The sequence below is a fragment of the Polypterus senegalus genome, chromosome 5 (assembly GCF_016835505.1).
Source record: "Polypterus senegalus isolate Bchr_013 chromosome 5, ASM1683550v1, whole genome shotgun sequence".
In the NCBI taxonomy this organism is placed as follows: domain Eukaryota; kingdom Metazoa; phylum Chordata; class Cladistia; order Polypteriformes; family Polypteridae; genus Polypterus; species Polypterus senegalus.
Genome location: NC_053158.1, coordinates 12121395 through 12138615, shown reverse-complemented (window position 1 = coordinate 12138615; position 17221 = coordinate 12121395). Strand labels below are relative to the sequence as shown.

The following is a 17221-nucleotide window of genomic DNA, read 5'->3' as shown; positions in this document are numbered from 1 at the left end:
AGCCGGAAAAGGTGGAGTGCCCTCTCAGGCTTGGAGGGGAGATCCTGCCCCAAGTGGAGGGGTTCAAGTATCCCGGGGTCTTGTTAACAAGTGAGGGAAGAATAGACCGTGAGATTGACAGGCTGCTCAGTGCGGCGTCCACACACAGTGATGTGGGCTCTGCATCGGTCTGTCGTGGTAAAAATTTACCAATCGATCTACGTTCCTACCCTCGCCTATGGGCATGAGCTATGGGTAGTGACCGAAAGAACGTGATCACGAATACAAACGGCTGAAATGAGTTTCCTCTGCAGGGTGCCTGGGCTTTCCCTTAAAGATAGGGTGAGAAGCTCAGTCATCCTGGAGGGGCTCAGAGTAGAGCCGCTGCTCCTCCGCATCGAGAGGAGTCAGATGAGGTGGCTCGGGCATCTGATCAGGATGCCTCCTGGACGCCTCCTTGGTGAGGTGTTTCGGGCAAATCTAACCGGGAAGACCCAGGGCACGCTGGAGGGACAATGTCTCCCGGCTGGCCTGGGAGCGCCTTGGGATTCTCCCGGAAGAGCTGGAAGAAGTGGCCGGGGAGAGGGAAGTCTGGGCATCTCTGCTTAAGCTGCTGCCCTGCAACCCGACCCCGGATAAGTGGAAGAGGATGGATGGATGGATGGATGGATAATGCATGATTTGTACTCCACACATCTTGATATGTTAAAATTTCTTATTACCCTAATAATGAAACTAATTCCACCATAACACTGTTTCTCTCCTTCCAAATTTTGGCAGAATGATCCTTCCACAGGAGCCTTTACTTCCTAACCTTCCCTTGATCTCCTTCTGTTGATAATTTATAACCTACACCAACATCTCTTTCACAATTCACTTCATGGTGGGGAGTTACCATTTTCACCAGTCACTTTGAGCTGTGTCACTTGCAAATATGTCACCAACAATATCATTGTATCTGGTCCTTCTGGTAATTTAAATATTAAAACAACAAGCCTCTTGCCCATCTAAAAATCACATTTACCTCATTTCTAGTAGGAAGTGTTCAACCATCTACAGAGGTGAAATAGGGAGAAGGCTAGCAGACGTTTGAGGTTTTAAAATTAAAGAACTTACAAAGCCAGTTGCAGAACACTTCACATCCCTTGATCATAGCCACCCTGGTCTCTTAATTTGTGTTCTTTCACAGGGCTTCAAAGACACTTTTCATTGAACAGTAGAAGAAGCTCAGCTTATTCTCAGCCAGGGTTCACCTATTACTCCGGATCTTCATGATTTTTTAATCTCTCGCTTCATCTTTTCTAATCCATTTTTTTCTTTTTTCATTTTCGCTGGCTTTGTTCCTTCCTTCTTCTCCTATATACGTGACTTTCTCTTTCCTTTTCAATTGGATATCTGATAAAGGCTATTCAGCTGAAATGTTGTGCCTTTAGCCTTTTTTCCTTTTCATTGTGGACATAACCTTCACCTTCCTTTTTTTTCCTAACATCCTATCAGCCTTTTCAATCACTGTTTGTATATACAACCCAATCTCCACTAACATCTGAAAATAAGGTAAATTCACACTCGTCAAGAGTTACAGTATGAAGATCCCAATAAGATTACAACAATCTGGTTTAAATTGGATCAGACAATGAGGATTGTGCAATTCAGAAATTATCAAAAATAAGATGTTAAACAGGTGGAAGCTGTCACACATGTGTGCCTGGGGATCACTAGGGTCCACGATTTACAGCGGCCCGCGGAATTTAACGCCACGCTGCAGAATTTAGGATTTTGCAGCAGTAAAACACCAAGCCGCGGAATTAACCTAACTGCTGCGGAAAATACCAAATCTGAATGAAATCTCACTATTTGAGACATATTGATATTAGTATGATTAGTTTTGATTACTTCTGTCTTTCTTTAGCCTATTGCATCATCTCATTAATATCTCGTTCGTTGCTACTGAAATCGAAAACAGTGGAGCTACAGTCCAGTTCAACAAGCTGCCGGCGTTGCTGCAAAGTACTGATAAACTTAATGAGCTGAGAGCTGAACTTGAATTTGTATCTGTTCACTGCCAGCCAATTATGATCACTCTGACTTCTTTTGAGGCACAGTCATTCATGGCTGTACGATGTCTACAACAAAGTGTCTGACTTACTGTCATGCCTGAAATCATCCGGATTTCCAATTGCAACCAGCAGTTGTGAAGATGCAAAGCACAATGCTGCTGCTAAGCTTGAAGAATATGTTGTGGGAACCAAACAGCTAGCAATGGACCTATTCAGATCTGTGAGAATATTTGATCCACGACAGCTATCACTCTTATCGAAGAATTTTGCTGATCATGCACCATCAGTGCCAACAATGATGGCCGCAGCAGATGAATGGCAAGCTTATCTGGACATAGCATCTCGTGAAGTAATTCCAGCTGATATCACTGCTTTTTGGCGTGCCTTAGAGGACAGACTGCCTCGCTTAGCAGCTCTTGCTAAAGTTTACGTTGCGTTGCTGATCTCTTCTGTTGATGTGGAACGTTCTTTCTCAAATATGGATCAGTGTTGACACCACTGCGATATTCTCTGTCACAAGAAAACCTACGAGCTTACAGTGCTGTTTTCTTCAACAATAAATAAATAACGACTTTAGAAACATTATTCGATCGTTTGTTGAGAATAATATTATGCCTACATATGTTTCAGCATCATTTTCCTAAAACAAATCTGTGGATTAAAATGTGCGGATGTGAACGGTTTGATATACCTATTTGATTAGTATTACAAATTATGATTGATTATTATTAGGGATTAAGGATAAGAAAAATTGCATTTATTTTGCTTGGGTTACGAATTAGTCTTATGGAGTTCTGGTACTGCATTTGCCGTGCCGAATTAAAAAAAACATGCCGCGAAATTTACCATTTCTTCCCGCGGTAAATCGTGGGCCCTAGCGATCACCTTCCAGGTTCTGATGAAGTAAGTGATACCACTCTGGGATGAGAGGGGGTACTTTCACCAACTGTATCTTCTCTTTTTCCCATTGCTTTGAGAAGACGTCCAAAGAGGACACCTACAGGGCCTTGACTTGGCCCCTCCCCTTCTGGCCCAGACTCCATAAAAACAGGCTCTCCCCACAAGGTAGTGTCACATTTTGACAGAGCAGTCAGTGAGGATAGAGCTCCCGTTATTGCTTTTTCATTATTTGCCAATCCGAAATCCAATTTCAGACGATCCACGAAAGAATCTTGCTTGGAATTCATAAAAGAGTAATTCCCCTCCAATTATTGCAGTCACGTTGTGCACCTTTCTTAGGTATCTTCACAATATTTCCTTTGGTCCAGTGCTCAGGTATCTGCATAACTTCTCAGACTGCTGTGAATAATGGCTGCAAGTTCAGGCTGACTTTATTTTGTGTCATGGGTACGTTCCTTTTTTGTTAATTTCATTGTGCCAATTGTACAGGGTATCCCAGTTGGTATGCCAACATTTCATCTACCATACCCTGGTGTTTTTCAACTGGTCACAAAGTTCAGAGACAAATTAAAAAAACTAGGGCATACGCGTACAACAAGAAAAAGTCAATGAATAATGATACTGGTCAGGAGTGCAAGGAGACCCCTAAGTAAAACAAAAACGTGGAAATGACCATCTTAGTGACAATATTCAGTGAATTAGAGAATTCTCTATTTTCATACATTTTTCCATCACTGCTCCGTAGTGAATACTGTACTGCACTATAGTGTACAAATGAGATTATGACAAGATTCGTATAAATTATTGATCGTAAAATCAAATTAATGGAAAACAAGCCATTCAATTTTTAAACATAGCTTCAATAAAAAACAACAAGGTGGCAAATATCATCTGCTTTCATCCCCCCTGCCTCCTAATACAACACGCCAAGCTGGGACTTTTTATCAACGGTATTTGTACTCGAAATACAGCAGCACACGTTATTTTACAAAATATTTTTTCATACTTCAATAACTTCTGTCAGTATGCATTGTTTTGATTAGCTGTTGTACTTCAGGATGCTAATTTGCTTCACGTTGCTTGCCAGCTCATAATTATTTTGATGGCTTTTTAATATACCGTGGAACGTCTGCGTCTTAAATGAACAAATAGCTCTCTCTTTGTCTCCCTTGAGTCTGAGCAAGCTCAATTCCACAAAGAAATGAAAAGAAGAAAAAAAAACCAGAGAAAGCATTGCGCTGACAGTTATCACCAGTGGTCATAACAGGCTGTAATAAAATATTGAAAATATTGATTCTGTCTGCTGACAAACCTGAATGCACCTCAGTGTGTTTTTGAAATGACATAAACTATTTCTGTTTAATACTGATCATTACAGCTCTTTTGATTATTAACACAGTACTTGTTTTACCCTTAGCAGAGAGTAATGTTACCCAAGCTTCTACTTTTAGTTAAATCATCATAAATTATAAAATATAAATTCAAGTCTGCTTCGGAAAAACTAGTAAAAGTAAGCAGAGACATGAACCTAGTGGCCACAAAATTAGGTCCACCAGCACATTAATGCAAATATCTTGGTCCTACAAACAGCTAGTGACATGTGTGGACATGGTCAAGTGGCCGAGTCATTGTTTGACCGACCATGATCTCAAATGGCCACAACACATGATCAAAGGAACTCGGACTGTGGTATGGCGATCGATGTTAGATATGGTGGTATCAGTTGCAGTTTTGATGCACTACAGTCTTTCGACTTTGTAAAGCTAAAAACATCCAGTGAGCTACAGTTATACAACACAGCGATGCAAAGGGTCTTATTTGAGTAATTTTAGTAGCAAAAGAGGAGTCAAGAAGGAGGTGAAGAATATCTGGAATTGTAAGGGGGATTAAAATATGCTGAAACTAAAATAGGAAATGCTCTAAGCTTGCACTTCTCTGAAATTTTCACATGTGGGGGAGAGGTTAACCTCCCAGAAGTAACAGGGAATACTAAGTAGGTACTGAATGATTTGTGGTGTAGTGGTTGAAGCTTTGGACTTCAACCCTTGAGGTTGTGGGATCAAATCCTGCTACTGACACTGTGTGACCATCGACAAGTGACTTGACCTGCCTGTGCTCCAAGTGGAAAATCAAAAGAAATGAAACTAATTCTATCATATATGTTGTTCATTGGGTGGCACAGTGGCACAGTGGTAGCGCTACTGCCTCGCAGTAAGGAGACCTGGGTTCGCTTCCCGAGTCCTCCCTGCATGGAGTTTGCATGTTCTCCCCGTGTCTGCTCCGGTTTCCTCCCACACTCCAAAGACATGCAGGTTAGGTGGATTGCCGATTCTAAATTGGCCCTAATGAGTGCGTCGGGGTGTGTGTGTGTCCTGTGGTGGGTTGGCACCCTGCCCGGGATTGGTTCCTGTGTTGGCTGGGATTGGCTCCAGCAGACCCCGTAAAACAAAAACACCCTGTGTTCGGATTCAGCGGGTTGGAAAGTAGATGGATGGATGTTGTTCGTTACCTTGGATGAATGTGTCAGCCGCAAATGCAATGCTCCTGAGATCAAATAGGCTAAAATATGACATATCACCAGGACCAAATAAAATTTAACCTTGAGAGGTTAGTTAATTAGTAAGTTGGTTAGTACATATATAAACTCTTAATGCACAATTTTAGAAAGTTACTGTAAACTGTAGCAGAATAATGTCCCAAGCATTATTTGGGCTCCACATCTCTCTCTATATATATATATAAAGAGGTAAAATGTCCGTCTGTCCATCCAGCATCCATTCCCTTGCACATTTATAATGTCATTTGACATCCACAAGAGGGAGGGTGTAAGATTCTAAACCATACTGTGTACGTCCATGAATCACAAAATGGCTGGAACGCCCAACAAAGCGCAACAAGAAGCACAAAGAGGGATGTCAGATGAAAAAAGGCAACAAGATGTACAAGAAAGAGGGACATAAGGCATATGCGATAAATAGAAGTTAGTAAATGCATGAGGCAATTAAAACAGACGGATTTACCACTGTACCATTAAGTCCATTCACTGTGCTCGTTGGATCAAAACAACTAAATTCCAAGAGACTTTCAAGAGATGTATTTATATAGAATTCTGAGCCCAAGAGACTCTTGGGGTTAATGCTAAAGAGGTTTGTTTTCCCTGGTGTCTATTAGTATGAAATTCACCATGCAGTCATAGGAATCTGGCTGTATGTACCAATAGATGGCTTTGTGAACTTTGAAGACCTGGTTTAGTCTGTTTGAGGTTAAACAGGTTGAATTCTCTGAGCCTGTCAGAGTAGGACATGTTCCTAGGACACACATGGCTGCCCTCCTCTGCACATTTCTCTGGATACATGCAGACTGTATACTGTATATACTCACGTATAAGTTGGGTTTCTCGATCATAAAATCAGACCCAAAATGATACGCCCGTTCAAAAATGCGGAACTTTTTTTTTTTTACATCTTCTTGCCTCCTCCAATCTCACATCAGTTTCTCAGACGCATTGAATTTTTTTTGCAGCAGCGCAGTTACCAATTTCTTTCACTACTTTAATGACATTTAATTTAAAACCAGCTTCATATTTTCTTCTGGTCGAACGCTCCATTGTAGATAAGGGATGCTCTTACGATAAAGGTGTATGAGGGTGTGAGATACAAAAAACGCACAACAGTGCAAACAGTGGTCACATAGTCTCAATACAAAGAAAAAAAAGGCAGTGTGCTTATTGGTTACTCTCTCAGGAAGGTGTTAGCATATCATAATCCCTTGGACCAATAGTGTGAGTTTTCAGCATTTAACTTATATGACCAGAATTATAAAATAACAGAAATTATACAGTAAAATCAAGACCTGATTTATCCGCGGGAGAACTTTTCCGTGAGTATATACAGTAGTCAGAATTTGGCATAAACAGCATTAACATATGGAAAGGTCCTGCCTTGTATTAACCAGTGCTGGCTGGTGGGGCCATCGTAATAGTGTGGCGAATTTAGATATACATTTTCAAGCCTTTCTGAAAACATGGGTTAATGAGTGTATATTGATGGGCAAAAAATCGACTATTTTAAAATTTAATTTTAGCACAGTTAAGAATACAGAAATTGAAGGGGTCTGAATACTTTCAGAATATCCCCTACCCCTCCCCCAAACACACAGTTAAAATATACCAAGCTCAGCATTAAATGGTGGCAGAAGGAGCCTATTCCAAAATTATTTGGTTACAAGACAATTACCCACCCTGGCCAGTTCACATATGTACCCATGCTTACTGAAAGTGTTCCAATTTAAAATCATTAAATACCCTATAAAGCCTGTAGGAGGTGTCTTGCGACTTACACCAAAACCCCTGACACAACTTTACCACTGGGTTTTGGTACAAAGAAAATTGTTTTATTTACTAATTCTTTACACCGGTTTCTTCCATTTATCAATCCACAACTTAAACACAATTCTTTCTTAATCCTCTTTTACTCTTCTCCCAGGGGAGACTCACTTGCATGACTCCTGTCCCAGTGCTGTCCCCCAATATGAGTTGAGGTGGCCACCTTTTATGCCCAGGAGTCAGGATAACAGAAGTCTGAAGCACTCCTGGGTCAGATGGCAGCTTTAAAAATTAGGACCAGTTCCTTCCTGCAGCTCCCCCTGGTGGCCCTCACTGGACCCAGCAGGGCAGTCCCACTGGACTGCAACTTCCAGCATGCTCTATGGCCATATGAAGGGACATACTGGCTCAGGAATGCCGCCATCCAGCAAGTCAGGGGGACATACACTACTTGAGGGACTGTCTCTCCGTGTCCATCCACCCACCAGCCTCCATGCTCTGATGGGGCTCATTCCTGCCGGGACGCAAAGCTCTCCCAGCTGCTCCTCATACCTAACATCATTTAGGTGCAAAACTTAATGAAGACACAGGAAGAATATGGGAAGTCTATGTAAATAGTGAACAGGCCAGGATTTGATTTCACTCAATCACTGTGGTGGTGGACTCACACACAAACGTACATTCATAAATTGAATGCACTGAAAAATCATTTGTAATTATATTCCTGATGACTAAAATAATTATTTGAAAAGTGTCACTGAGAAGATAAAAGTGGTACAAGTGGAATGTAAAGTAATACTGTTGTGACACTTCCTGTGTTGAGCAATAGTTTCAACAGAAGAAAATATTTGCATTTAATTTTGCTTTAATTAGGTATTAAATAGACAGCATGCTTTTGTACAATAATTGTATGAAAGAACCTTACTGCGCGGGAAGCGTGGTGGATTGTCATTGACATCAGAGAGGGTGACAGTCACCGAAGTCGTTCCAGACAGGCCTCCCATTAGTCCTATCATGTCCTTTGCTTGAATGACCAGGAGATACTGATCCTTAGCTTCTCTGTCCATGTTGGGAAGTGCAGTCCTGATAATGCCTAAACAAAGAGAGACAAATATATTTGTGATAGAAACATTGTGATAAATAATTTGAAATGACTGAACATTCACATTGATGTTTTCATGGGGTAGATGATGCTAGAAACTCTCTACTGAATAGAGACCACTCCCCCATCTTTAGAAACACGGTAGCGTGGTGAGGATACTGATTTTTGAGCATTCAACACCATAGAGACCAAACTTCTGGGGAAGAAGCTCTTGTCTTGGGTTGATTCTCTCAATGTGTTCTAAATAATGGACTATTTAACTTTTTAGACCAGGGATTGTGAAGGTGAAGAACCGAGTGTCCGACATGGTCATGACTAGCACAGGGGTGCTTCAGAGAACTGTACAGGCTCCATTCCTGTTTACCCCATACGCCTCCAACTTTAGATACAGTACCAAATCACATCATCTACAGATATTTTCTGATGACACAGCCACAATTGGGAAGATCAGCATGAATACAGGACACTCGTGGAAGACTTTGCTGAATGCTGAAAAACTGAACAACCTGCAACTTAGTCTCGCTGACTCAGACATGTTAATATATGCAAGTCTGGAGATAGCCATGAGAGAATTTTGGTTAAAACTGAGAGGGGACAAATAGATGGCTCGTTGAGTGTCACCTTTGTAAACCACCCCAGTGCTCCAATGAAGGTGGCGATCAAAGTAGAAGATGTGATTTTTGAACTGTAAAGAGCGATGGTCCCCTCCTTGCAACAGAGCAGTGTCCACATTCAAAAAAGTCTACTAAAACAAATCACGAAAAAATGTATGTTGTGTGTAAAGAGAGCACACTGTATGTATTAAAAATAAATATAACTTGTTGCAAAGGAAAAACCTTTCTGTATCATCAGATTATATACTGGCATTTGAAAACATCAATGGACTAGTGGTAAAGGTGCATCAGAAACGCACAGGGGTGCCACAAGGATCGGTGCTGGGTCCTCTACTCTTCTCTGTTTGCACCACTCTCCTTGGAACCCATCATTCATTCCTTCCGTGGTTCCTCAAGAGTGCCATGCTGAAGATAAACAGATGTACCTGTCATTCCCTCCTGAGGACATCACAGTATTGGCTAGAGTCTCTGTCTGTCTTACTACAGCTCAACCAGGCAAAGATGGAACTTCTCTGCTGGTAGGAGGACCTTCATGTGTCACCAAACCACTGCAGATGATTGGAAATTCAGCGGACCATCAAGTCAAGACAGGCACATGTCACTCCTCTTTTCATGTAACCACACTGGCTTTCTGTAGAAGTGTGTATTAAGTTCAAATTCTTCATACTTGTCTACAGGGTAGTCAGTGGGTCGGCACCTACATATTTCAAGACACTTATAAGGTCCTAGGCTCCCTTTTGCCCACTCAGGTCTGCTGATGAAAGGCATCTGGTATTGCCACCTCTGTGTGGTATCAAATCTCAGTCCAGACTCTTGTGATGTGTTGTTGCTGGCTGGTAGAACATGCTGCCCACCACTATACGTGTTTGATATGTTTAAGAAGATTCTCTTGTTTGGTGCGTTTCTTTCTAAGTGATATTAGCTGTTTGGTTCTTGCAATGAAGGAAGCGTAACAAATTTGTATTTCTGAAGTGAGCTCTTGACTTCTGGCAATCAATTCTGTTGAATGTTCCCCTGCTCGGCTGGTAGCCCTGTGACCACCGCTGACTGTTGCACCTTATCACTGAAGAAGCTCATTCAAAGATGGAAAGAATACAGAGCAAAGATAAGAGTAAGAGGGAAATGACTCAGAACTGGTCTGTCTCCATAAATGTGGAATATTTGATCGCTTTTAATTAAGTTACATGAACTTTTACATGTTATGGTGAGTCACAGACTGTTCATGGTACTGTGGCATTTGTTTATTGTAGAGAACTAACTTAAACACATTTTGGATGATGTTTAATGCAGGGAAGCTTTCATCTGATATGATCAGAAAAAGTAAAAACAGAAGACGGTCTGGACACTTATATAGAGGATGTAAGCACATTACAATTAAAGCTGGTAAGTGTGATCCAAAATTTGAAAGACTGACTGAATTTGTCCATATTATTGCCTAGGAGAGTTGGCACCATCCTGCTGATGTTTATTTTTAAATTTAGCAACAGAATGACAAGTAGTTCTGAACCAACATATAATGATATGTTCCTTTTCCGGGCACAACAAGCCGGACCTGTTTATTTGAAATATCAATGACTTCAAATTCTATCTATCTATCTATCTATCTATCTATCTATCTATCTATCTATCTATCTATCTATCTATCTATCTATCTATCTATCTATCTATCTATCTATCTATCTATCGGATGTTGTATGATCTGCAAAAACAAGGGACAGTTGCAATGTGGCTAGTGAAGGAGAGCTGGTCACCAATCACTTCCCAAAGGCTGCATACTGACTTGCCGGGTTTTAGCAATAGTGAGTCAAACTGAACATCGATGGGGTGTTGAATAGATGGATGAGCTGGGATAATAAGGAGGTTCATCTTTACCAAGTTGAGCTAGAGATTGTGTTCCATCAAGCAGATTGCAGTAAGAGTGAGACATTAAAAGGCTGTAGTTAATACTGTGTGGTCCTTGTGATGGTCTGGGTTTGTTCCAGGCTCCCAGTTCCATCTGGAATACTCTTCAGTCCAAAATAGTCAATAGTCAGAAACTGAGTTGAGCCAGGCAAATGAGGACACACATAATAAAGAGTGGGTGCAACAAGTTTTAGTGTTTTTTTAAAAATCTAAACTAGTTTGTGCAGTGCAATCTTCTTAGTAAATAAATACATAATTCAGTGAAAATCTGTGAAGATTAAAACATCCCAATAAATAAGTTTAAAATCCAATCCCACCGGCACAGCTAACCTGTTCTCACAGGCTTGTGTCACTGATGTCCCATGGGCTCCCAGTAAGGCACTGCACCCAAGCCTCACTCCTCCCACTCTCGTTCCCACACCCCAGCCTTACATGATATCAAACATTGGGCCACTCCAGCTACCACAAAAACCCTCAGCCGAGTGGTCCTCATCATCCCCCAATCATCAGCCCTACACTCCTCTGAGGGGATTTATTCCCAGCTGCGTGCCCCTATGGCTCCTAATCCTGCCACATTCGTTTGCTGTTCTTCTTTAACCTCGTTTCTTTTCTGTTCTCCTTGTTGTTCTTTTCATCCATCTCTATCTTGTTCCTTTTCTGTCTTTTTCTCTCTGCCATGCAGACTTCTCTTAAATTAGCTTCAATTCTCTTCAAGGAACAAATATGGCCCCCGACTAATCTGCCTGCATTTGAACGTGAGTCCGCGATCAGCCAAGCACAGCAATCAACCCCGGAGCGGCACCTTCATGAGCTCTATCTATCTATCTATCTATCTATCTATCTATCTATCTATCTATCTATCTATCTATCTATCTATCTATCTATCTATCTATCTATCTATCTATCTATCTATCGATCTATCTATCTATCTATCTGTGTCTGAACTTTATGGAACATGATTATTTATTTAAAATTCTTTCTTACACCACAGAGCACTTACCACAGTCCTCTGGAGGTGAAGGCAGGTACCAGCATAGCACTGATACGTGAAACCATTAGACTTGATGATAGGTCCTCTATACCTTGGTATACATTTTAACAGAAAATTTTCAGATTGATTCTTGGCACTACTTCTTAAGATTGTGCATTCATTACTTTATTTACCTGTTTTTGGTTCTACTGAGAAGTATGGCTGTCCCTGTAGAATACTGTAGACTACTCTTGCGCTGTTTCCATAGGTTGGATCATCGGCATCGGTGGCAGTAACCTGAATGACTGAAGTTCCTGTAATTAGAAAGTAGATGCAGAATTTCAAATTAGCAGTTTTAAGCTTTGTCTAACTGTCACATGTTAAAGAAAACTTAAAGCCAAATTGTTTCTTTATGAAACACAGAAAATCAAGTGAAAATAGATTAAGCTACAATAAAACCATAATTTACTTTTTTTCGACTTAGCAGCCTTCATTGCGGCAGGCATTCTGCTGTCACAGTGCATTACGTGGCTTTTCTTTTTTGTATCAAGACTGTAAATTGTGAATAATAAGAGCTTGGCTTTCATTTCTTTTTCTTTACAAGTTGTTTTTATGGTAAAAAAAAAAACGTTTTTAAGTCTCCAAGCTAGGACATTTACTGTTATTTTTTGTTTGTCATAATTGAAAGATTAAATAGAAAAGGAGGGCATATTTTGGACTAAGGAATACCTGCAGCTTCAGGTTGAAAATGACAACAACATCTTGTTACACCTTAAGATAGATTTAAACAATGATGTATTATTATACAGTAGTAATATACAGTGGATTCAGAAAGTATTCAGACCGCTTCACTTGCTGTACACTTTATCGTGATGTAGATTTCATTTTAAATGGACAAATGTGCCGCTTTTGCCTGTCAATTTACACTCAATAACCAATAACGACAAAGTGATACCATGTTTACAGAAAAGTCTGCAAATCTATTAAAAGTCAGAAACTGGCCTTTATCATTTACACAGGTGTTCAGACCCTTTGCTGTGGCACTTCAGGTGCATCCTGCTTCATCTAATGTGTCTACAACTTGATTGGAGGCCACCTGTGGCTAACTGAATTGATTGGACGTCATTTAGAAAAGCACACGGCTACCTGTGTAGAGAAAGTCTTACAATCCACACAGCATGTCAGGACAAAAATTACGCCAAGAAGTCCAAGGAGCTCTCTGAAGACCTCTGTGATCAATTTGAGGTGAAGCATAGAACAGAACAAGGGGATACAACCATTTCTAAAACTTGGAGTAATACCAGTGGCCACAGGTAACAGTGAAATGGAAGAAGTTCTGAAACACCAACACTCCTCCTAGAGTTGGCCTTCTGGGAAAAGTGAGTAACTGAGCAAGAAAGGCTTTTGTCCAGAAGGTAACCGAGAAACTAATAGAGAACCTACAGGAAGTCCTCTGCTGCAAAGGATGATCTTTCCATCAACACTCCAATAATGAAACACGTACAGTTAGTGGCTAAGTCCTGCTTAGGCTCAGTTTTTACTTCAGAACGTGTACACACTCATCATGGCGTTCTCAGCATTCATTTGACACGTCCTCCGAGCACATCCTCAGAAATTAACGTAACGTATCAGCAACAATTAATGCAGTATCAGCAAAAAAAGTCTCTGCTCGCTATCAGCGTTTGACAGCAGGCCACTTTGCAGATCCTACAGGATCAATCTTGCATGCTTCAATTTTTGATGAATGGTTGGATGTGGTGAAGCAAATCATCAAACTTAAATGCGAAAATACAAAGTATTCATGATGCTTTTCTTCCTTTATTTCTTGCATAGGCCGTATAAGTGTCACATATTCCCCATCATAATGATGAGATACATTTTAAAGGTCTCACATACCATCCTATGTCCTGTCTATTTTTTTTTTTTTTTGCACCTTGTTAACAGCATTAGATTGTATGGAAGCGTATTTGAGCAACACAGAGAAAAAAAAAAATTAGGGACACAGTGAAGAAAAAAAAATCTATTTCATAATTAAAGTGGAAATTTCCCCTTTAATCTTGTCGTTTATTTTGTCATTAAAGTAGAATGTTGTAAATGTCATCTTAAAACCGACCCACTTGTTAATCGCTACGTGCTTCTAAGGTTTCCTCCTGCACTGACAGCAAGAGCAGACAGTGATCGCCACACAGAACACATTAATGTATGATATTCCAGCTCTCTGCACTTTTAGAATCCTGATTTATACTTGATATCACTTTCATGATGAAATCTGTTAAAGCATGTATGTTACATTTTTGAGATAAATCGTTAACTTAATACTGTTAATAATTACACATATGGTTGCGGCACGGTGGCGGAGCGGAAGTGCAGCTGCCTTGCAGTAGGGAGTTACATTTCTGATGTTCACTGCCTGAAGTCTGCATGTTTTCCTGGTGGGTTTCCACAGCGTGCTCTGGTTTCCTTCCAAAGAAGGAGATTTGGTGATGCTAAAATGAAAATAGTGTATGTGTGTGCTTGTATGCACCTTGCTGATGTCCCATCCAAAGATTGCTTCTGCCATGCGCCCAATGAATGCAAGGTGTTCTGGGAGTTTAATGGATGTTTCCAGCAATTTACATCACAGTGAAGCCAAACGTTGTTTTCTCGATATCACTCACTGCCACCCGGTGGAATCGTCCAGATTTACGATTTTAGTATATGCGCAAGTATCAACAGTACACCACTTGCATAGCAGTAGCGTCTGCGGCACACACATCACGCCGCATGAAGAATAAACCCAGCCATAGAGTTTGCCAAATGGCATTTAAGGACTCTGAGAGCATCACAAAACAGACCTGCCTAATACCATCCCCATGGTAAAATATGGTGGTGACAGCATCATGTTTTAGGGGCACTTCTCACCTTCAGGGACAGAGAGACTGGTCAATATTGAGGGAAGGATGAATGCAGCGAAATGAAGAGAGATGTTCTTAAAGAAAACCTGCTCCAGAGTGCACAGGACCTCAGAATGGGGTGATGGTTCATCTGTCAGTACAACAATGACCCAAATCATTCAGCAAAGACACCACTGGAGTGGCTTTGGGACAAGTCTCTGAGTGTCTACAAGTTGACCCACCTGGAGCCCCAACTTAAACCCCAGAGAACATCAGTGGAGAGACCTGAAGATGGCAGTTTGCAGACTCATCGAATATAATGGAGCTTGAGAGGATCTGCCAGGAAGAATGGGATAAATTGCCCAAATCTAGGTGTGTAAAACAGAGATTTACCCCAAGAAGATTCGAAGCTGTAATTTCTACCGAAGGAGCTTCTATAAAGTTACTTCATTAAGGGTGCTTTTTGATTTTTAAAAAATTTGTAAGCCTTTCTAAAAACATGTTTTCACTTTGTTATTATGGGATATTGAGGGCAGATTGATGGGCAAAACATCAATCATCATCACAAAAAGTGAAAGTGAAAAGCAAAAGAAAAAAAGAAAGTGAAAGTCCAGAAAGTAATGTGGGCCTGAATACTTTCTGAATCCACTGTAGAAGCTTAGTACATGTCTTAATATGGAGAATCGCAAAACAATTTAAAACAATGTGACATTTTAATAATTAAAGGCTCTTTCTATACACTTCACATTGTGACGGATTCCTTTTGTCCATGAAAGCTGGCGATTAGTTTTTGAGCATGAAGCTGGGAATGTTTGAATAGAGTAAACACACTCATGATTTAGGATGGCTATAAGCAGTGCTTCAGAAGTGGTCCACTCCTGCAAGTATTTGGGGGGTCCACGTCAATGACAGGTTGAACTGAATTCGTGTCACAGAGGAGCTATATATGAAAGACTGTGTTCCTTTAATGTGGAAAGTGATATGCTTTACATCTTCTGCAACTGTGATGGCCAGTGTGATTTTATGCACTGTAGTGTGCTGGGCTAATTGAAAGGCAGGTTCAGTTATGGAGCACACACTAGACCCTGTGGAGGTCATAGTGAAGGAGAGAATTAAAACAAAACCGAGTGTTGTTACGAACAACGCTGCACATCCTTTCCCTGGCACACCAATGCAGAAGTGTGTCAAGAAACGCTTCTGAGGCTCCTTCATACCACCAGCAATATCACTGGGACTGCTACTGTAAAAACTACAGGCCTGTTTCTCTCCTGTCCGTTCTTTCCAAAACAATTGAACGTGCTGTTTCTCACCAGATCTCTGCCTTCCTTGTACAGAATGAGTTGCTCGATACCAACCGGTCCGGCTTCAAGTGGAACCACTCGACTAAGACGGCTCTACAGACTGTGTTTGACCAGCTACTCTGTGCTAGAGCTACCAACATGTTCTCAGTCCTTATTCTGCTAGATCTCTCTTCTGCCTTTGACACGGTCAACCACAACCTCCTTCTTACCGTCATCTCTGACCTTGGCATCACTGGGACTGATTTGGCTTGAGTCCTACATCTCGGGCAGATCCTACAGTGTGTCCTGGCGAGGAGACTTGTCAAAGGCACATCAGTTATGCACTGGTGTACGCCAAAGATTGGTGCTGGGTACTCTACTGTTTGTACACCACCTCGCTGGGCTCCAACATCCTATTCAATGGGTTCTCTTATTAGTGCTATGCCGATGATTCACAGCTATACCTATCAGCCAGAGTCTTACGGATATCGCAACCTTGATGAAGGAGCACCATCTACAGCTCACCCTGGCAAAAACCGAGCTTCTTGTGATCCCCACCAGCCAGTATGCTTATCCCCCCATCTCTGTACAGCTTGATTCACTGTTGCTATCATCTGCCCAATCAGGGTGTGGTAACTGATGAGCAGCTATCTTATTTTGACCATATTTCTACTGTTTCTCAATCAAGCAGATTCATGCTGTACAACAGCCACAAGATCAGACCTTATCTGACAGAATAGGAAGCACAACGTCTGGTCGAGGTTCTGGTCTTGTTACGTCTGGACTACTGCAGAGCACTTCTGGCAGAAGAGATGATGCCACTGCAGATGAACCAGAAAGAAACTGCCCATCTTGTATTTAACCACATGTCACTGCTCTCTGCAAGTCGCTGCATTGGCTCCCTGTAGCAGCACACAGCAAGTTCAAATCCCTGATGCTTGCCTACAGAGTAGTCAGTGCGTCAGCACCTGCATATATGGAGACACCAGTGAAGTGCTATGCTCCGTCTCACCCACTCAGGTCTGCCAGGGAACAGCATCAGGTGATGCTGCCTCTGCATGGCATCAAGTTTCAATCCAGAATCTTTTCCTCTGTAGTTCCCAGTTGGTGGAATGGGTTGCCCACCTCTGTCTGAACTGCAGACTCCCTCAATGTATTTAAGAAGCAATTGAAGACTCTTCTGTGCTGTGAATCTCTGTCGAACTGCTGAAAAAAATAAA

General features: G+C 41.3%; 1 protein-coding gene across 1 annotated transcript in view; it reads right to left on the bottom strand.

Annotated features, from left to right (window-relative positions):
* Nucleotides 1–17221, bottom strand: part of cdh7a (cadherin 7a) — a 262279-nt gene that overhangs the window by 70830 nt on the left and 174228 nt on the right. Inside the window, exons 3-4 of the mRNA XM_039754344.1 lie at nucleotides 12043–12162; nucleotides 8186–8353 (exon numbers count right to left, since the gene is read on the bottom strand). Of these exons, the coding sequence (XP_039610278.1) occupies nucleotides 8186–8353; nucleotides 12043–12162 (288 nt within the window). The remainder of the gene's footprint in view (nucleotides 1–8185; nucleotides 8354–12042; nucleotides 12163–17221) is intronic.